This window comes from Pinus tabuliformis, chromosome 4_2 (assembly GCF_031772625.1).
Source record: "Pinus tabuliformis cultivar Carrire ecotype Pingquan chromosome 4_2, CPIR1, whole genome shotgun sequence".
In the NCBI taxonomy this organism is placed as follows: Eukaryota; Viridiplantae; Streptophyta; class Pinopsida; order Pinales; family Pinaceae; genus Pinus; species Pinus tabuliformis.
In genome coordinates, this window is record NC_142304.1 from 379,726,135 (window position 1) to 379,749,224 (window position 23,090).

Consider the following 23,090-nt stretch of genomic DNA (forward strand, 5'->3'; position numbering starts at 1 on the left):
CATTTGGAGCATCATTCTCTCACATAAGTTTGATATCTCTTATAGCTGGTAAAAAGTGTGAAGTTCTCTTGTAGTTGGGAAAAGGTTCGAAGTCTGTTGTCGAGAAGCCGAAGTGAATGCGAGTTTGGGGAAGTCTAAGGAGAAAGGAAAAATCGAAATTTTGGTGCCTCTCTCTCTCTGTTTCGTGGTCTAGATTGGGAGATCAAAGTATCCTAAGTTTCGTTGTCCTCGAAGCCATCTGTTGCCGGAAGCTGCTACCTAGTCGAAGATCTGGAAGGCTGACTTGGTGTGGAGGGAAGGTTTGGTCTTGGTCTAGGGTGAAGAGTCTCAAAGAATACTATTGAAAGGAAGAATTATTTTGACTGGGTTTTCCACTCGAAGCGGGTTTTACCCTAGCATAGTGCCTATATCTTGTGTCTCTCGTTTTGTGATCTTCATACACACATAATATGGTAATTGCTTGATGAAAAATAAGATAATAAAGAAGTAAAAGAAGCCAACATATTCACAAGTAATTATCAAGAAAGGAGAATCAACCCCTAATATAATTACTTTGATTTTCCAACATGGTTTCAAACCTAAGGTCACGAAAAGTCGAAGAGCACTTTGTTGGCATGGATTCGCTCTCTATGATGAACTACATAAGAATGGGTTTCAACACTGTTGGAAGCTGGATTGAGAAGGTTATCTACTACTTGTTCAACAAGGGCAAGAGTCAAGGATTCTTGGTTGCTCTCACAGGTTCTCTTACTGATGATAATGCATGGATCATTGATAGTGTAGCATCGCATCGAGCCACATGATAGGTGAAAGTAAACAACTACATACACTATCAAAGGAGCCATCTTCTCATGTAGTGGAATTGGGTGCCAACAAAAGCTATGTTGCTAGAGGCCTCGGATCAACATCGTTGAAGATGGATAATGGATCGAATTTTCATTCTATATGTTCCAGGTTTGAAAAAGAATTTGCTTTTTATTGTTTAGAAGATAAAAGGGAAAGAATTTCTTTTGTTGATGGAAAAGTATTGGTTTGGGAAAAAGACTCTATTATTGATAAAGCTAGGGTTATTAGAGTTCGTGAAACTAGGTCTGAAGAGAAATTAGACCTCATCCATTCCGATGTGTGTGGGCCCATGTCTTACAAATCACTTGGAGGTCATCTCTACTATGTGACATTCATTGATGACCATACTAGAAAGACATGGCTCTACCTTCTCAAGATAAAAGATGAAGTATTTGATAAGTTCAAGGAGTTTAGGGCTGAAGTGGAAATAAAACTCTGAGGTCTGACAATGGTGGGGAATACACTTCTAAGGAATTGATTGCATATTGTGCTCATTGTTCCCTATTATCCCGAACAAAATGGATTCGCCGGAAGGAAGAATAGGTCAATTGAAGAAGGCATTTGAACGATGCTCCTTGATCAAGATCTACCAAAGTTCTTATGGGGAGAAGCAGCGATGACAGTTGTATACATTCAAAATAGAAGTCCTCATAAGAGTCTTGATAATACTACACCCGAAGAAGTATTCCCAGGAAAGAAGACGATTATGGAGCATCTCTAAATCTTTGGAAGTCCAGCATATATTCATGTTCCGAAAGACATCTGCTATATTCTCAAGGAGTATGAAGGAGGACCTCTCAAGACAAGGTTTGTCAAGGAACAAAGGTATGCTTTAAACACATTGATTTCTATATTGAAAGGATTATTCATTTGACAGTCTAATTACTAACATTGTTATGTCTAGCTATATTGAATCATAATGGTTCTTGTTTTGGGTGATTCATCTCTTGATAAATCTACCCACCCCACTCAACTGATTTTGTAGAACCATAGATAGGTTCTTCAAAACCCTAACCAAAGGGTATGTTAATGTGAATGTTTGAACCCTAAGCTGCTTAAGGATATTGTGAAATTATATTCGAAGTTTTATTGATGATGTCATGTTTTGGATTTTGGCATGATCAGGAAAATCTAAATTGTTAGGGTTGATTGATAAGGTCTAAAATCCAGACCCTTTGAAGTCTTGGTAGTGTTGGGTTTGTTATGTTTCTACATTGAAACCCTAGCTCATTAGGGTTTGATGGAATGTGTAAGCAAGACCCTTATAATGTCTTAGAAATGATTTCCTTGGTATGGGTGTGTTGTTCTGATCAAAACCTAGTCTAAAAAAGTTTGTATGTCTAACTCTTATTTGATATTATTGAAAAGTTGGGTTTGACTGACACATGATATGAAATGTATTTGCATGATGATGAAATCCAGGCATATATATATATATATATATATGTCCTTTTTGGTTGAAACCCTAGCTTGGTCTAGGTCAGATGTATTAATGTTGTTGGACATATGATATGCTTATGAATGAATATGAATTCCTAGATATGTGTGTTGACCTAGTCATTGATGGTCATAAGTCTTAGGATTTAATGGAAGTCCTTGTCTGAGATTCTAGGATGATGATATTTGGAAATCTAGGGTTTGCAGCTAAACCCTAGTAGTAGTTAAATTATCTAGTATATAACAATCTGAGATCTATTTATTTGATGATTGTTGAGATTGTGAAAATGGAATTCTAAGGTTTTGGAGTTGAACCTTAGTAGAAGTAAAATCTCTGATGTATGATGACAATATGATAATTTGAGATTTGTGTAAGATTGTTGAAAACTGAGTTTTGGTTGGGATTGATGGTTGATTGGAAATATAGGGTTTGCAACCAACCCTAGTGGAAGTTGGTCATGTTAATGACTAAGTTGTGATTGGTTTTGATTGACTCCTTTATGAAATCTAGGATTTGTATGAAACCCTAGTAAGAAGTCTAACATATGAATTTTGAAAGGTTGTTGGATGCTTTATATTTGTCTGAATTGTTTCTAGGGTTTGTTATATGTTGTAGTAAGGTATGTCATACCTTTGGAAGAAACATTGAAACCCTAGATGGAATGAAAGTTGTTATGAAGTAGTCTAGGGTTTATGACAAAGTCCCTAGCAAGATGTTGAAGAGTATATGTCTCTTGTTTGTAATTAAGTTTGGGTATCTGATATGTATAAAGTTGAAATGCTTCTGTGATTTTAATATGGCTAACTTCATGCTTCTATAGATTTGGTTGTACTTGCTATCTAAGTTGTGTAGGTACACAATCTTCAACTTGGTGAAGATGCTCGATGTGACAAGCATGATGAGGATGATAATAACTCTGATGAAATGGTTGGAAGCCGCAAAAGATTCTCCGATGACGAAAAGAAGAAGTTGATCTCCTTGAGGAAGCCTGCATAGAAGAGATCTCCCTAAGATTAAGAGGGAGTCCGGATGAAGAGATGCTTCCTGGTTGAGAGGGAGGGCATAGCTTGGTTGTGATCAATGAATTTCGGAGGATATGTTGTTGCATGAGAAGTAGGAAAGGAAAGTATATAATTGAGGAATCTTTTGACTAAGATTCGATTGATAGTCCTACTGAATTGAGGAGCAACATCTAGAAACAACCCCGGAGGTTTGTATGTGATTATGTACATGTGATAGTATATTATTGATTGGGGTTGTGTTTGTACAAGTGAATCTCTTAGAAGGTTTGATAGCGTGTTGGTTACCGATCAATTTATCGGGAGAGATTTGTCGTCCTTGATCTGTCGAATCAAGAGGTGTTGAGGCTTTGTGAGTGAAGCATTGCCTGGGAAGACATCTGGTTAGAACTTTGTGTTGATGTCTGGGTCCCGAAGTTGGAAAGGTGGTGTTGGTTATTGAGCTTTATTTTGGATACACACCTAGATGTTTGGGTTGATGGTTAGCAAGTAAGCCTTATGGTTATGGTACCTAGATGGGCTGAAAGTTTGAGTCCATCTTGTTCCCACTTGGATAGATAAACCTGATCAGAAAACTAGTCCATGGTATTGTGATGCCTAAATTGTTGAGAGACCAATGGATAGATTTCCCTAGTCAGGAATCTAGTCCCTGGCATTGCGGTGCCTAAATTGTTGAGAGATCAATGGATAGATTGCCTTGATCAAGAATCTAGTCCATGGCATTGCGGTGCCTAAAGTTCTTCATGGTTCATATATTTTGAGATCTTCCATTGTATTTGTACATTATGAATACCTCCCTAGTTGAGAGGGAGTGTTGGAAAATGTAACTATGTTGGGACTTCATTAATGTACTTGAGTCATCATGTAATGTATTTTTCAAAAGAATAAAGAAAAGAGTTTTTGTTATTATTATTGTGACTTATTAAAGCATGGGTTTCATGCTTGCGTCACCTTGTTTTAGGTCAAAGTCCCCATTGAGGATTTCTAGGATTTATTCTAAGTCAATGGGGTCATTGTACTTTTAAAGAGACCCTTCTTGGGCTTTTGAATCATGTAAAAAGGTTAAGTATTGAATGAAATATGATTTATGTATCCTCCACACCATGTGGGCCTAAGGGCCTTATTTGACCTGACATGGAGCCTATAAATACAAGCTCATCGAATTCATTTGGAGCATCATTCTCTCACATAAGTTTGATATCTCTTGTAGCTAGGAAAAAGTGCGAAGTTCTCTTGTAGCTGGGAAAAGGTGCGAACTCTGTTGTCAGGAAGCCGAAGTGAATGTGAGTTTGGGGAAGTCTAAGGAGAAAGGAAAAATCAAAATTTTGGTGCCTCTCTCTCTCTGTTTCGTGGTCTGGATTGGGAGATCGAAGTCTCCTAAGTTTCGTTGTTGCCAGAAGTTGCTACCTAGTCGAAGTTGTTGGAAGGGGTCAAAGATCTGGAAGGTTGACTTGGTGTGGAGGGAAGGTCTGGTCTTGGTCTAGGGTGAAGAGTCTCAAAGAATACTATTGAAAGGAAGAATTATCTTGACTGGGTTTTCCCCTCGAGGGGGGTTTTTCCCTGGCATAGTGCCTATATCTTGTGTCTCTTGTTTTTTGATCTTCATACACACATAATATGGTAATTGTTTGATGAAAAATAAGATAATAAAGAAGTAAAAGAAGCCAACACTTTCACAAGTAATTATCAAGAAAGGAGAATCAAACCCTAATATAACTATTTTGATTTTCCAACACCCCTCGTGTTTGATTGAGGAGAAAACCCCATGAGGAAATCTATAAATAAAGAAGAGTTGAAATCATTTTTTCATCATCAAATTGGAATTAAATTGTCTTTGTCTTCTTGAGCCTGAGGCTCTGAGGGTTTTAAGATCCCTTCTTCTTGATTAGTTTTAGTGGAGGTGATCCCACCCTAGCTAGACACTTCTTTGCTTTGTTCTAGCATAGCAATAGCATTGGAGCATCTCTAGCTTGGTCTGTTGGATTATATAATTATCAATCTATCTAAGAAGAGTATGCATTGTGGCCTTAGCCATGCTTGCAAGTACACTAATGATACATATGAATGGATCATGGCTACATGTACAAGTTGTACCAATAATTTCGACAAAACGTAGCTTTCATCTTGAAGCCTACTTAATGATAATGATATGTCCTAGAAGAGAAATGTCTTGACCCACCCACCTCTAATGCTTGTTATGAATTTTGTAAAGCATCTAGTTCAAAAGTGCCTTGATAAGCATGTCAATCCCAGATGGAAAGACTAAATATTAAATAATATGCCCTAGCTAAAGAAGTTCCCATCACACTTTTAGCTAAGTAGGGAAATCTTCCTAACCTATGAGGGAAGCACCTTTTCTCTAACATTATTTGGGTCTATATTGATGACTTCAAAGATATCCTCTGAGATAACACATATTGATGATGGTTTTGCCTTACACCTTGTTCCAATTTCATTGCCCCTCTTTGCAAATGATGTGGTTCTCCCAGCATCATCCCCCTATAGCAAAGATATTTCATTACATTGGCTCACTTCCATGATCATCATTAGCTTGAGGTTGAGTTTAACAACACTAAGGTTGTCCTCATGAACAAATCAAAGGATTTCATCTATTTGAGCTTCATTTCTTCTACAAGAGGAGCCAATTGAGATCATTGTACGACCCATACTTCATTGGGCATATGATTTAGAGGCCCTTATTCAACATGAGGTCAACATCTCAATCACAGTTGGATAAGGGATACATAGCTTTATCAATGCTTCCAAACCATTTTCAAGATATCTTATCTCAAATGTAGCCCTTTGATGCCATTATTAATCCCATTATTCTTTGTGGCCCTAGATTAGAACCAACGAAGTGGGTGTGCTTAGAGGGAGTCCAAACTATTCTACTCGAGTGGATATCTAGTTGTAACCAAAAGGTTCCTTAATATATTGTCCAATTTTGGTGCCCATATAGTATATACTCTATGTCTTGAGAGCATTTTCATACCAATCTCTTATCTTCATCAACTCCAATCCTTAGGGGATTCAACTTTAGATCAAGAGAGATAACCTCATTTACCCCTCTGCTCTTTAGAGGAGGTTTTCTTCCTAGAACTGCTTGGGATGGAGATGGAGTTGGTGCTCTCAAGTCTATTTGTTTCTATAGCGTATTAATATTTCCATTGACCATCTTCCAGTCCTTGGAGGATTCAACTATAGATCAAGAGAGATAACCTCATTTACCCCTCTGCTCTTTACAGGAGGTTTTCTTCCTAGAACTGCTCGGGATGGAGATGGAATTGGTGCTCTAAAGTCTATTTGTTTCTACAGCATATTGATATTTCCATTGACCATCTTCCCCTTGTGTGTTTTCTTTAGACACACCTTCTCATCTCCTTCCACCAAAAGGGAGATTAAAAGGAAATCGAGGACAACATTTATCAACATCTATCCTAGTTGACTTCCTCCTCCCAATCCCTCAACTCCAAGCTAGCCTTCCACAAGACATATTTTTTGCAAAATGTGGTTGGCCTTATTGTTTTACCCAGTGTCGCGAACATCTCAATAACATCCCGAACTTATCTCGAAATCACGATTTTTTGGCGTAACCGATGTTTGCCAATTTTTAAAGATATTTTTATGGTATCTTAATTTTGCTGATGTTTGCCGATTTTTTACCAATATTTTCCCGATTTTTACCATTTTTTGGTTTTCCAGACCCTTGCCGATTTTATCTCAATGTCGATGTTCGGAACATTGGTTTTACCCACTTATTGGATTCCATGGTAGCCAAATGGTCTTCAAATCACTCTTGGCGAGTTTAGGGTTTTCTCATAGTAGTTGAGAATTAAAATCGACCATTATAACCCTCAAAAGGACAAGATAGGTCAACTATGTTCCCTTCAAGAGGTTGAGACCAAGGAACACTTCAATTTTAGGCACTCCATTCACTGTGAGATCTTATCTTTTTAGAGACTCGAGTGGACCCTTGCTTAGTTTCTTCCACTATCCAAATTAGGTATGCTTCGCCTTATAAGTTAGAGAGGCAAATTTTCTTATATATCATGCCTTGCAAGCTAAGTAACCGGATTCGTTAATATAGCCTGGCGAACCTGAATCCCACGTGTCCGATATGATTCTCTTGAAAATTGTATCCTAAAATCAGATTCGATGTGTCCTATTAAGATTCGTATGAATCCTGTACGAATCCCGTGCATGGCCAGCGAATCCAGATTTTAGGATTCGTATCCCAGAAAATAACTAGAAACAATTGTCTCAGTGACCAATTTTTCAGTATTTCTGGAGAAGAATGTATGTTTTAAGTTCAGTGGACAAAAGTTTGCCTATGTAGTTTCTAGAACAGAGTTTCTAGGGTTAGATTTCTTTTGTTGGAGGCTTATTCTCATCCTCAAAAGCCAATCTCCAAGCAAATTTTGTACTGTAGATGTGTATTCCTATTCCTCCATTACTGGAGAATCATCAATATCATGTTTTCTCTAAAAAAACAACGAACTTGACAAGATTCAAGAAGTGATCTGAGATTTGAAAAGACTTAAACTTCACTGCTCATACATTTGATTTGTTTGACTGTTATTTATCCATGATATGTTTGTCCTTTAGTTGGAAAAATACTTTTAAGACTTTTAGAGAAGCGGATGTTTAATAAGTCACTGGCATTGTTGGAAGAGACATGACCCCAGATTTCAGATAATTTATCAGCAAAAATTATCCCTGAGATGCAGATATTTGAATTTTGAAATAAAAGTCCATATTGTCCAAAATTTTGTTCATCCTCTAGTAATAGGCATTTATGTTGCTAATATGCCTTAGATTATATTTCCCTGTAACCATTTGCCATTTCATATAAGTATCTTTGTCTTTTGTATGTACTATGCATGCTATAGATGAAGATCTATGTTTGAAATCAATAAATTTGTATCATTATTTAAAATTTGTGTAAGAAATATCTAATTTTTAATATATCTATATATAACAAATCCTACGTGTCCTGTTCCGGGGGGTCAATGTGTCCGAATCTGACACTACGAATCCCGAATCCCCGTGTCAGGTGACTTAGCTTGCAAGGATCCTTTCAGACTTGTTTTTTTCCGAGGTCCTTTCAGACGGAGACCTATTAAGGTGATCACCTCTTTTTTTACCTATTTCTCCTAGCGGGGGGGATTAAATTCCCAGCAGGTGCCATTCATATTAACAAAGTTAGTAGCCGAACAATCAAACAAGGCCCCCTCACACCTAATGATAGGAAATGCATACAGGTTTCTTCTTTATCCAATATATCCGAGTATCATAAGTAGGCCCATGTAATTAAGTCCAAATATGGTGCAAATAAGTTTGCAAAAGTCATCTTGATTAGTACTTCCTATTTTTCGTCATTCCTTGGAAATATAAGAGAGAATCCATTTCAGAGACCCTTTCCCGCATTCCAGAAACTCATTCAACATAGTTTATCCATATTCATTAATACTCTACATCCACTAGAAATTATCACAAACAATTAAAAAGGCATACACTAGAGTCTTTGGTTACAATTCTTTTACCTTAAATTCAAACATCAGTATTAACAGCGCCGTAAACAGATTTTTGCATAATTCTATCCCTTCATATTCTCATAGATTTCACTAGCAGTTTACTTCAAAATAATCTCATCCCCTATCTCACCATTTGGAGCCCAATGTTTCTACAGATATAATATGGTAACTTTGTGAAGCATCTAAGAACAGGTATATCATCACAGTTGACAACAGAAAGAAAACATTGAGTGGAGATTAAGTCAATTAAATATACCTAAATATTCTATATGATAATTACCAGCCAAAACTATATCTAAATATAGTATATCCATGCAGACATGCCATATGTCTCAGCTTGTGATCTTTCTGATCTACCATTCGTACAGTTGCCAAATTAACCTCTAAATTGGATCTGAGAATTGAAACTGAATAGAAAGATACATCCAAACCTTTAAAGCATCTCTAAAAGCAATAAAAACGAAAATTTCAAAAATAGTATTTCAAAGGGACAAATCATTAGAGCCCGAACTTCGGTTAAAAAATTTGCACTGTACCTTTATATTCTTAATAAGCCCGGCACTAACATCTGCCTGTCTAAACATAACAGGGTGCCAGCCCTGCACATCAAGCTTGTTTTTAGTCTGGTTCCACAAAGTGTAGGTGACGGTTCGACGTTCAAGTTCTCCTTCAAGACCTCTCATCTAAATATGACAAAACAAGAAAAGGAGTCAAAAAGCCAAATTGAAAACAAACAAGCAATAAAACAATTTGAGCACTTCTCAAACATCTAGGCTCAACTCCACTTTAATTTCCTTTCCCTGAGAAACATAGCAACTACACTGTTTCCAAAAGAGATGGGAATATTAAACAAGTCTTAGAAGTTAGAACTAATGCTGAGAAAGAAGCTAACTGCAAAGAAAAAAATGATTCCTGGACAAAGGAAAAAATACTTACAGCTAGCAGTGTTTGCACATAATGCTCATCTGGTATACAATCATGCTCTTTTTGGACCACTCTAGGCTGGACATTCATATCAAGTATACAGGGTCGTAAGCAATTAGAAAACAGATATCAATTTTAAAGGTTAAAATAAAGAAAGAAAGAAAGCAATATTTGGTTTGCAGTTAGAGAGAAAAAAAAAATCAACAAGAGATACTTGATAGTCAAGTCCATCTTATTGAGATATTTTAATAAAATACAGGCATATAAATTCTGGAGAAAGGTTTAAAGTCAGATATGATGACAAAAATAAGTGAGATATATTGCCACATGTCAATAGTATTTCAAGAAGGATTTGACAGATAGGGAAGATTAGTTCACAGAATGCATAAGGAGAAAGTTGGAATTAATTGTCATTGTAATGTTCAAAATTAATGTAAATAAATAAACTAGTAACTCGACACAGAGCCATGTGAGGTGTCAAATGCAAAATGGAAACAAAGGTCACTGCACCTTTATATTCACATACAACTGACATAGATGTTGTAATTATTCCCATTAACGCAAGCACCGTTTTTAATCTTTCTATTTATTTGTGCATGTATGTTTCTATCACAGTAATGGTACTAGAGCTGCAGATCCTACATGTGAAAGGATCCCATTCACAGTAACTTCTTGTCAGTTTCCTTTTGGAAACTGCGCATCGAATTCTGGGTCCTGTAGATTTTCTGTTTTCATTTCCTCAGCAACATATTACCAAATCCACCTGTGGACTCTAAATGATCCAAGGTCCTCATTTCCTTAGATTGGACCTGGATACATTAGGGATCTGTTTTCGGTTTGGAAATGCCGGAGGATCTGGTCAGGATCCATTTCCAGAAAAGTAAATGTTGTGGATCCTTCAGAAAAACAAATTTTTCAAATAAATAGACAACAAAAAATTAAAATAAAAGGCACAGTGTGGGGCTCAAAAGCCTAACCTTGGCCTATAGAATAAATTATGCTCCCATTCTAAAACACAGATTTCTGGGTGTTCCACGGGAGTGTACATTTCTGATTTTATGAGAGCACTTTGGGGCAAAATATATTTGGAGATCTAAAGTTTTTGAGTCAGAGAGAGAGAGAGAACATGTGCTTCCTCATAAGAGGTCATAGGTTCAAATCTAGAGGGGGGTAATGTATGTATGGCTTCATTGACTTTAATAGTCAAATCGCTGCATGGAGGTGGGTCTCTTGTCCCACAAACAAAAGGGTCTCATACACAGATAACATGTTCAAATATGGTACAGTCCCTTGTGGTAACTAGCCACTATTTGGCTAGTGGTTGACCCACCCTCCCTTATGATATTTCAAGAAAGAGAGGAGGGGAAGGGGATAACACATGCACACACAAGTCGATGTGCTAGTTCAAGTAGTTGAGTGCTTTGAGCTTCACGCAAGAAGTCTTAGGGCTAATTCCCCAAGCCAACTAAGTTTGTTGCATGCCTCATTCAGTGTCCTTGCAAGGTCAAGCATCATAATCAACACCTACAAGTTTACAACGGCTTACATCTACAAAATGCGTAGAAATGCTCAAGGGTTTCCCCACAAAGTTTTTCTTTGACAAACCAAATATATGTGTGTGTGTGTGTGTGTGTGTGTAATTCTAAATAAACACTTTGCAAAATTCCCTCTTCTACAGAATTTCCAAATGGAGGAAGGTGCCGACCACTAGCTACATTGTTAGAATGATGGTAATCTTCACATGTGCTCATTTATGGGTAACTTCCCTCTTTATTCTTTATTGTAATGTTTTATATATATGACTAGTTAGGCCTAGGGTGTGTGCCCTTGTTTTATGGGTCCATAACCCCCTCTTGAAGGGACACCCCATTTGAATTGTGCATAAACACACAATTGAGGTTATCATTTGTGTCATCTTATCACATTGATTCATAGTGATTGATTCTTTAGACTATGAGCACTATATCTTGTGTTTTGTCTTGTTCATGGGTTCATCTTCTCTCTGAGATATGCTTATGTTTCAAGCTAATTCAGCATTTGTTGGTGATTCCATTTGATTATTGTCTCTTTCTCTCACTCTTGTAATCTCAAAATGGTATCAAAGTGGGTGTGAACTTCATTTCCATTATTCAACCACTTACTCGTATCCGATTCAAAGTTGGGGCTAGTGAAAATTGGGCTAGTTTTAGGTCTAACGCTAGCTTTTTCAACCTGTTTTTAGGGTTATTTCAGATCTAAAATTAGGTTTTTGACATTTTCTGGGACAACACAATTTTCTAGGGTTTCTACCCTCTATTTCACCAACACCACTATTCTTTGGCACTTATTTGGTGTTTTTGTGGATTCAAAGACACCTTTTGCATATTTGTGCCCTCTTCTAAGTGCACCTATCATAGGTATACATATATCCACACACCTATTGTATTTGAGCATGTTTGCTCATATTCAAGCTCTTTGAGATACATGGAGTTGGATCTTCTAACTCTTACTTCAGCTATGACTAATCTTATTTGAAGTGAATACTCCCACCTCCTCTCTATTACAAGATGTTTCTTTCGACACCTCTTCAAATGGGAAATTCAATACACCCCCCTGATGGATGCCTAGCATAGCACGGATAAATCTTCCCACCTTCCATTGCATGAGCGGGTCAATGATAATTGTTTCCTGTAGATGAGCCAATCGGTGGATACATTCATTATTCCTCTGGAAAACACTTTTAACACCTCCTCAAATGGACAATTCTAGTAAGGGATATGTCTTCTTGTCCTCCAATAGATGAGAGCTCAACAATATATTTTCCAACAATTGAGCAAAATAGTGGTAACATTCTCCATTTCTATAAGGATGTCATAATTTTTTATGGTATGTTCTATGCTTGCAACAATTATGTCAATGTTTATTAGCCCAATAATAATTCCACTTCAGATTCCAATAGCAATCACAATAAATTGTAGTAGCAATCACTAGCATTCACATCATCAATAATGCATAAAAATACAAGCCAAGACAATGAACACGGTGATTTAGGCTAATGTCAAGGCAAAATCCCACAAGGGGGAAAACCCAACCAATCATTTTTATTGATAAATAATGTTGAGCAGAGAGAGAAGATCCAATTTAGTACAATGATGACAAAGTCAAAGTCATGACTTTGACTATCAAAGAAAGATGACCAACCAGTACTCAATACCAAAACAAGAAGCTCAATCTAATCCAAATCAATCTAGGTCAAAGTCTACAATTCTATAGATAACAGCAATCAACGTGCCCTAACTAGTCAAGTCAACGAAGGTCAAACAGTAGTCAAACAGCATCCAAAATTCCCGGTCAAGGCATCGAGGAACTCGGTCTCTTGAATAGGTCAAAGTCAACCCAAAACAGTGAAGAAAAACCAATCAAAATCTGTCAACATTGTGCGATCAAAGTTTGTGTTAAAAATTGACAGCCTAGGGATGAATTTATAAAAATAGAGTTTCTAAAAATATAAATTCTAAAAATAGAAAGTCTAACAATAGTAAATCACCTTCCATCAATTGGTAATCAAGTATCGTTGATGGAAAATCACTTCTGATGATAAATCAATCCTAATAGTGCAATTTCGCCTTAATCATCAATATTATCATTAATAATAATAATAATAATAATATTATTATTATTATTATTAATAAAAAGAAATTCAAGTCTCTCAATCATGAGACTCAATCATGTCATGTAACGCCCCTCAATTAATGCATATGTTACTCTCTCTCTCATTCCTCTCTCTCTTTAATGCTCTTACGCACCTCTTACACTCTCTTACACACTTGTCATAAAAAGATTCCTCTTACACCTCTTTAATGCATACGTTACACTTCTCTCCTAAATGCATAAGTTACACTCCTCTCCTTTATGGCATAAGTTACACTCCTATTTTGGCATATGTAACTCCTCCTCAAGGCATAGGAGTTACTCCCTCATGAATTCGACCTCCTTGCTCTTCCTATATATTTGTGCCTCTCATCCTCACTTGATACACTTACTTGTGCTTGTGAAAGGAGAATTTGAACTTGAGAAAGAGAGAGTTGGAGAGTCTAGAGGAAGATTGAGAGAGAGAGAAGGAGCAGATCTTGGAGAGGCAAAGTGATTCAGTGTTTGCATCAGCTATAGCGATTAGAGATATTCTTTAGATTTGGGTGAACTTCTGCATTCTCTCATTGTACTTTGTATCTCTATTGAACAATTGATTTCTAATAGAAGAAGAATTTGGTTGGGTTTTCCCCTTGTGGGTTTTGCCCTGGTCATTGACCTAACTTCTCTGTGTCTCATTGAGTTCTTGGTTGTCTTTCATTGTGCATATGGTTTATATGGTTTATGTTCTATCTACAATTATTTAACTTATTTTGCAGCATAAAGAAGTTCTGGATTTAAGTGATTATAACAACATAGAACATCAAAATTTCAATAGTTTGCGGTCGAGCCTGCAATCAACGCTGGTCAACCTGCCCAGAAATCCTCGGTCTTTGTGCCAATAGATGCGGCCTACCCAAACATAATATTTCCAAGTCAAAACAATTCAAACAATCCAAAAAATTCCTCGATCAACATTGGTCAAAGTTGGATGAAACAGAAGATAAAACAGCCCAAAAAAACCCTTTGCACGTGTGGGGAAGAAGTTGCCTCAGATATTGTACGAACCAATTAGAAGAGAGATGTTTGTGTGATGATGAGATACCAATATGAGGTGATCTTATCTTATATTTATATGGATCAACGTGGGGGTCAAGGGTCATGTCTCTTGACCAATGGAGTTGACTTGAAGATGGGGCCGACTTGAAAAAGTGCCATTTGTAGGTGAGCAAAAATTCTTATTTTCATGGTGAAGGAAGATGCCATCAAGGGTTTTTATAGGTGTAATGAGCCATCAAAGAAGGGGCTTCCAAGTGGGCTAAGTTAGCCCTTAGTTGCACTCTTTAACACTCCCTCTCAACTAGGGAGAAATTCCACCTATCAACATCCATCCACTACTATGCCACCATGTCCATCATGTAGCATCTCTGCAACTTGTCTCGTCTCTATTAAAGATTGATATCATAGACCAATAAGAAAGGATCGAAAGAGGGTGGTTCACAAGACCCTACCACCCTCGCCAAAATGACAGAGGCAAATGCTCATGTCCAGGGGGTAGAACCCCTATCAAGGTTGATCCTTAGTGATCAAGTTGTTGAACATCATGCATCTTAGTCATAGGGAATACAATAGTACTTGACGTGTCCGTTGATAGTACTAATTAACCCTAACCACATTTCCCAAATCATTGGCCAGATGAGAGGTACTTCCCAAGAGTCCCAGACTGCAAGGGTAGGATGTATGTTGGGTATTCACAAGGGAAGGTGAACCACTCACCCTGTTATAGCGAACCCCACTGGGGATGGTGAACAACTCACCCTGTCCTCAAACATGCTGGGGTATGTACTCCACAGGGGAAGGCGAACCACTCACCTTGTGCTCATATAGCTCCAAGAAGTACCCCAGCCCCCAGGAGCTCTCATAGCTCAATGTTCAACTAGGACCCTCATGGGAGGGTCTTTCCACGACTCCAAGTCTCTCTCTGAAGGCTAAAAACTTGACCTTCCCCAAAGGCTTTGTAAGGATGTTAGCAACTTGTTCATATGTCCTGATGTGTTGGAGCCTTATTGCTCCCCATTGTACCATATCTTAGATAAAGTGGTACCTAATATCAATATTCTTGGATCGGTCGTGGAACACAGGATTCTCTGAAAGGCGAATCCCATTTTGATTATTGCAATAAATGACAGTGGTAACCATCATGTGCTCAAATAACTCACTGAAGAGCTTCCTCAACCAAATGGCTTCACAACAAGCCATACTAGCTGCAATATATTTAGCCTCCATAGTGTTCAGTGCAACAGACTTTTGTTTCTAGCTCATTCATGAAATTGAAGCAGACCCCAAAGAGAAACATCATCCAAATGTGTTTTTTCTACCCACCACACTGCCACCCAATCAGCATCAGTATATCCATGTAGTCTTAGATCCCCGACAGTGTACCTCAATCCATGGTTGATAGTACCATGAAGATATCTCAAAAGATTCTTTGCAACAACCTAATGTATATGATGAGGCTCAACCATAAATTGACTCAATGTATTAACAGCAAAGCATATGTTCAGTCGTGTGTTCACCAAGAACATCAAAGCTCCCACAAGTTGTCTATATTCAATAGGATTTTCCAAATCCAGACCAGCAGCACTTCCACATAGCTTCTTGAAATTTAGTTCCATCAGTGTAGTCACTGACTTGCATTCAACCATGCCACATATTTCTAAAAGTTTCGCAATATATTTTCCTTGAGAAAGGAAAATCTCACCTGCCTTTTGCCAAACCTCCAAGCCTAGGAAGTAATGCATCAATTCTAGGTCCTTCATCTTGATTTCAGAAGTCAACTCCCTCTTACATTAATAAATGAGAGAGTCTGCACCAGTCAAAAATAGGTCATCAACATATAAGACCAAAACAAGTGGCATGTCCTTTTCAACCTTGAAGTATAAGTTCAGATCGGCATAGCTCCTTGTAAATCCTAGCTTCATGAGATAGCTATCAATCCTCTCATACCAAGCCCTAGGGGCTTGCTATAACCCATAAAGGGCTTTCTTTAACTTGAGTCTTGCATACATGTGTCCTTCTATCTTGCACTTCAAAGCCCTAAGGTTGTTCCAAGTAGACTTCTTCCTTAAGTGAGCCATGTAAGAATGTAGTCTTGACAGCGATTCGATGCAAGCTCCATCATTGAATTGCAGCAAGAGCAACTATGGACCCTGTTGTAGCTCGTTTTTCACTATGTTCAAAATTCAAAATATATGTGTGTGTGTGTGTGTGTGTGTGTGAAAGCCAAAATATCATATATATGACAAAATCAAAATGAGCAAAATATTTAAAACATGTTTATGGTGATTTCTCGAAGAAATAATCTAGGACCGAGAGCGATGCAGGATTAAAGTTCACTCAATATGGACTAGCAGGACCCAGGATTAAAGTTCACTCAATATGGAAGAAATTAAGTATCGCACAATTTGGGATAATGATGTCTCTAGTGGCATCGAGCCTCCCCACAAGAGAAACCCGACAGCACAAAATGCGCGATGGTTATGGACTTTGGTGCCCCCATAGAAGATTTGGCGGATAAACCACCTTTGTCCAATCAACGGTTGCGATTGTTTGCGATATCACTAGCCGATGGGTACCCCCGTGAGTGGTAAGCGAATTTTGTCAAAGTCTAGGACAAACAAGTGCGTTCAACAACAGGTGAGCAAGATTATTACACTACACCATCTGCCATATCATTCCTCCATGTCACCCGAGTTCCGACACCTCATCTCATATCCCCACATCATCATCACTACATCATCACAACGACATCACCAATACAACATCATCTCGAACATCTGTCACTTCCTCATTTAATTCTGTCTTTCCCCTGTTTTTTCCTGTTTACCCATAAAACCTCGTTTTTATGCTCATAATCATTTATCCGTTGTTTGTTTTGGAGCGTACCAAAATACACTTGCGTCCGCCAACTCCCCAGCTTGAATTCCAACATCAAATTAGAGTTTTCAAGTATTTATCCACTGTGTACACTTGCTCAATTGTTCAAAAATGTCAAAGAAAACCTCTATGGTGGGTTCTGCAACCCACATTCCTCTTATGGACATGGAAAAGGACATTTTTGACCCCATCTGCACTCTGAACCTTATGGAGTTGCGTTAAAACATCCTAGTTGGTCAATTAGATTCCCCTATATATTCTAGAGTTGTAAAATCAGGATTATTCTCTACAATTGTCCCTTAGACATATTTCTTCCCAGAATTCATTTCTTGGTTGACTTCTCTTTATCCTCACAAATGTTTTGTGATGAATTCACTGGAGGAAAATATCTTCCAAGTCTCTGCCTTATTAATTCAGCAGGCCCTTGATTTTCCACACTCTGAGCATTATACCTCTTTTTCTAAAGAAACCCTGGTAGCTAGTTTTCAAAATTTGTCTGTTAAGGGATTATGCCAGTTTATCCTTCCATCTTATGCCACCTAGACCTTCTACAAGCGAGCCTGCACAAGGATCAAAATTCATAGAGTGAAAATCAATCTCATGTTTTATTTAATGAAATATTTCAAAAGGACATTGTATTTTGTAATTTTTAAATTAAAGTATGTTAAGTTTTAAAGTTCAAGTCCTCACAAGGACCAAATAGGGTTTAGAGTAGTTTTCAAAAGTACTTTAAGAAGTTCATGGCAGCTAACATTTTTATAACTATCATCTTTGTAATGTAACTACAAAAAGACTTTGAAGAACCATTTTTGGGGTTCCAAATTTTGACTTCATAGAGAAAAAACTCGTGTAATGTGTTTATCTTTTCTTGGAGATTAAATAAAGCTTCCTGGATGATTCCAAGCTGCCTTTTGGATATGATATGTGTTCTTGCTATTGTAAGTCATTAATTGTTTCTTCTTCTTTTGGAAAAGTGTAATGAAGTTGTTGGTTATTTACTATAACATAGATTTACTTAATTCACAATACCTGTAAATTTTAATCAATTAACTTCAAATTGCGCTTCATTTTTTTGTGCATTCATTTTCTAAGTTTTTCATGTATTTTTCCAAGGTTTAAAATAAAATATTCTACAATTGCAGCCTTCTGTTCTAAACCTTCCACTATTTCTTTCTATCACCCTACTACAACTATTAAGTCATTTTCATGGTCAGTGAGGCCATCTTGAAAGATAGTTCTATCCCAGGAAGTTTCCTCTACATTACTGGTGAAACTCATCTCTAAATAATCATAATGGGACAACAAATAGTATTTATTATCTTTTTGTACAGATGTCCTAGGCACTGACCTCTTCTTAGCGAGAGGTTGTCTGTAGGGTTACAACATCTTTTGGCGTCGTTGCCAGGGAACTAAGAACGAAGTTATTTTTCCCTGGGTTTGTTTTTGAAAACCATTTCTTTGTTTGGTGAGCAAAGAAAGTGTGTTGGCTAAGTCTTCTCACCAAGTGAGATTAAAAATAGTAGTCTTGGATCCTAGAAGACCCCACACGAGGTTAGACACCCCACAGCGAAAAGCGCCAGATTTATCTGAACCAGAAAAATTGGTTTCACGAACAATTTGGAGAGAGAAATCTCCAAAAACCATAAGTCCCACTTTGTTTGTTCCTGGTTCCAGTTCTTTAGATCCCAGAATTCTTCACCTAGAAGAAATCACAAAAAAATTGGATTTTTCTTAAGATAGTTCCATTCCTCCTCAGTCCTTGTTTCATGAGCCTACTCTTGAAGAAAGATCTTTTGAATTTGTTTCTTTGAGGACAAAAACATTCCTTGAGAGGGTAAACATGAATAATAACGAATTAATTAATTAAATGAAAAGTCAAGGGGCATGTACCCATTCACCTTGTGACCAATCAATTCTATAAGTAAATTGTCCGGAGAGATTGTATCATCATCCATCATTTCTTATCAAACAATATATTTTATATTATAGAATAATTATGTCTTCAATTATAAACAGAAACTATTTATGCGATAATACAAGACATCATTTCAGCTCTCTTAATTGAAGAAAAGAGAACCATTGCAAGCAAAATCCTCATGATACAAAAGTAGTAGATCAACTAAGGATTGAAGGGGAGATGGAATGCCATTGTCATAAGAGAATGGATCGCATAGCACGGAACTATACATTCCAAGCTAATGATGATCTCTAGGGGAAAGTTCAAAGAAAAACTACATGTTAAATTCCTAATACCAGCTAGATTTATTCTCTCACAACAATTTATTTATAAACACTAAATCGCTGAAAATAAAATCACTAGTACTTTTAACTTCTAGAATCAAATATATGCAGCAAAAATAAACCAAGGAGATCAATCACACATTGCAAAATTAAATCACCCACAACAATTCTCCGTCATTTAATTATCTGGAAAATATGGGTTTTTCGACCCACAAAGATATAAGGAAAAATACAAAGCCCCTAAACCTGTAACACAACTCCCTCAGAATGAATTCATCCCATGGAACTCGGCCTATAGAAAATTAGCCTCCAGATGAAATCGGCCTAGAGAACTCGACCCAAATACTCAGCCAGTAACTCAATTCGCGCCCTCCTTGCGTGCCACTGATGCGCACTAGGGAAAACTCAACCCTCCAACAACTTGGCCTCCTCCAGATAAAATCAATCTCCCTCCAGAAGCTCAGCCCTGCAATCTCCTCCTACTCTGCCTTCTTGGATTCACCCCAATCCACTCGCACTTCTCCTTCATTGCGTTCCTGGTCCACATAGCCACTCACACTTCGAGAAAATAACTTTCTCTAAATGATGACTCACTCACACAACTTATGTTTTCACCTCCTCACTAGGCTTCCTTTATAATCTTCATTGAGTCCAAATCCCTAACAACGCCAATCTCCCTTCTAAAACCATCTCGGAGATCAACAATTGAGATTATTTCGAGTTTACTTAAATAATTAAATATTTATCCTTAGAGAATGACACAATAGTCCACAATAATTAATTTATTTTAGTTATTGTCCTTTTCCTAAGTTAGACTTAAGAAAGAAGACATAAATCACTTACTCCACTAAGTAAGCACCTAGAAGAGGCAAATAATGATCTTCCTGACCAATATCTTTTATTTGCCCCAACATCCATCTACTCATACACCTCCCCACAATTGTGAATCATTGTATACAAGTTCAAACCTAGTAACATATTTCCGCAATGGGGTTTGATCTTGTTTAGTTTTTGGGGCCTCATCATGTCCACTCTCTTCCTCCTCACCAAGGTACTCCTCTCTAGGGTTTTCATCAAATCCACTATAACCCACTTCTTCATCCTCTTCTTCCTCGTGATCAACCCTCCTTCTACTCTCTAACACCATAATAACCAAAAAAGGAACCAACAAGAAGAAAATTCCAAGCCATATAGCCATGATGTTTGAGTTTTGAGTCTACAAAAAAATGGAGGAATGGGAATGGAAAATAGAGAAAAAATAATAATTTATTTAGCAATGAACATAAAAAAACAAAAATGCTAGATTAGAGTGTAGATCCTACCACTTTGGCCTTCAAACCCAAGCTCCTCTCTCTTTCTCTCTCCAAGCTCCAAACTCTCTCTTGGTCTCTCCAACTTAGACAAATAGGTGAATAATGGGAGGAGAGGGGTCCTTTTAACATTTTCCCCCTCCCCTTCCCTCCCTTCCCTCTCCCTCTCCATCTACTGACCGTCGCCTCCCTCTCTTTGTCGCACGACCTGTTTTTGGCACCGATGAGAGCGCTTTTTTAAGAGGGGGAGCGATCGCTCCCCAACCGCTCCCCCTCTTGAAAAATCGCTCCCGAATCAAAGGAGAGCAGTCAATGAGCGATTGTTCTCAACCATTCCCCTAATCGCTCCCTCAAAAACAGGGAACAAAATTTTTTTAAAGGGGTCGCACTCCCAAAATGTAGCTCCCAAGCGGAGCGCGAATTGGGAGCGGATTCGAGGGGGAGGGTGCTCCCCCGCAACCCTGCTTTGGGCAATTTGACCTCATACTTAACTTCAGTAATCAACCCTATAACATAGCATAATGTTGCATTTTATGTCATTTCAGCTTCATATAGGCTCCTCGAAAGTCTACTCTAATTTGGACCCAACAATTAGCTTCAGTAATCAACACTATAACATAGCATAATGTTGCAATTTATGTCATTTTAGCATCATATAGACTCCTCGAAAGTCTACTCTAATTTGGACCCAACTATAACTTCAATTGGACCTTCCATCATTTTCATAACATGGCACTTAATGCTCTTCCATATTCATATGGTCTCTTTTCAAATTCCATCTCTTTTGCAAACGATACCTAGCATAGATATGCTTTATTTCAAATCCCATCTCTTTTGCAAACAATGCCAAGCATAGATATAACTTCCTTCTTATGTGCTTTCTTAATATTTTCATTGTGGAAATACCTACACTTCTTATGTTCTTTAATTTAATATCCATTTATACACTTGGAATGCACTGAGCACTCTCTACATACACCATCAATCCTCATATATTGTCATAAGTGAATCACTTAATGCTGCAATATCTTCCAACATCTTAGCATCCACATTATAGCATATGTTTTCCTTATCTCCAATTGTCTATGGACTTTGTTCAATTCTGAAATTCCTCTTCACTTCATTGAGTAATTTTACATGAAGTCCAATTCTGTCTATCAAGACTAATCTGCATACAATGGAGTGCTTTATTCTTCCATTGGCACCTTTAAAGTGAATTAAAGTTCATTATTCCTCTGATCGAATGCTTTACACCTTGTTCCATGCTTCTGCGATGCACTATAATATCATAGGTTGATGTACTGCTCTAAATTATTCATACATAAGTTGATGTCTCATAGCTTGCAAATTTTCAGGCATTTATATATTTTCCCACAGAGATGATTCACCCATCCCATCAGCTACACATCACCTCATGAGATCCTTGTTCTCTTGTCAGATTTTCTCTACCATACTATCCTCCATCACTTTCGTCTTTGCAAACATACTTTCCAATCATTATTACTCAATTTCCTTTCTCTATATCCAAGGATTAAGATACATACCTTACCCTTTTATGCATCTTGGTATTATTCTTGTGAATGGCTCCATGCCTCTTATTCCTATCATTGTTGCTTGGTTGTAACTGCAATGTTCATGATCCTCACAACTCTCTTATCTAACTATTGGTAACTTCCATACCTTCACTAAATATTCTCTTTGTAGCATAGAATACTAGATCCAATACCCAAGAGATCCTATGGATCTTTATACCCATCACCATTTCTTTGCTTCATACAATATACAAATATAATAACCAGGTCCTCATTATGGACCTAGAATATAGTCCTCAGTATGCACCTACCCCCTAAATTGGAATATAGCCCTTCTCATTATGGACCTACCCCTGAAATTTATCTTGAATCTAAGCTTTCCAACTCTATAAGGTTCTAGGTCAATTTTTCCCTATGTTTTCCTAGGGTTTCAACAAATTCCTCTTCCTTTTTATTTTGCAATTAATGATACAGAAAAAATTGCATAGTAGAATCTTCAAGAAAGTCATAAATAGCACAATACATATTCAACAAATCTATAGCAATTTCGACAGTCCAAACGTAATCCAGGTTCAACAATTCAATATAGTTCAATATATTCGAATTCACCAGAATTTAGACCATTGCAACTGACTAAATGTAATTCTGGTTCAACGGTCCAATGTAATCCTTCAGAGTTTAACCCACTATAACTGACAAAA

At 37.4% G+C, this 23,090-nt stretch overlaps 1 protein-coding gene across 1 annotated transcript in view; it reads right to left on the reverse strand.

Annotated features, from left to right (window-relative positions):
* The window catches only part of LOC149169519 (glycosyltransferase BC10-like), a 118,492-nt gene that overhangs the window by 17,690 nt on the left and 77,712 nt on the right, over positions 1-23,090 (reverse strand). Inside the window, exons 8-9 of the mRNA XM_089428721.1 lie at positions 9,774-9,839; positions 9,374-9,520 (exon numbers count right to left, since the gene is read on the reverse strand). Coding sequence (XP_089284847.1) covers positions 9,374-9,520; positions 9,774-9,839 — 213 coding nt within the window. The remainder of the gene's footprint in view (positions 1-9,373; positions 9,521-9,773; positions 9,840-23,090) is intronic.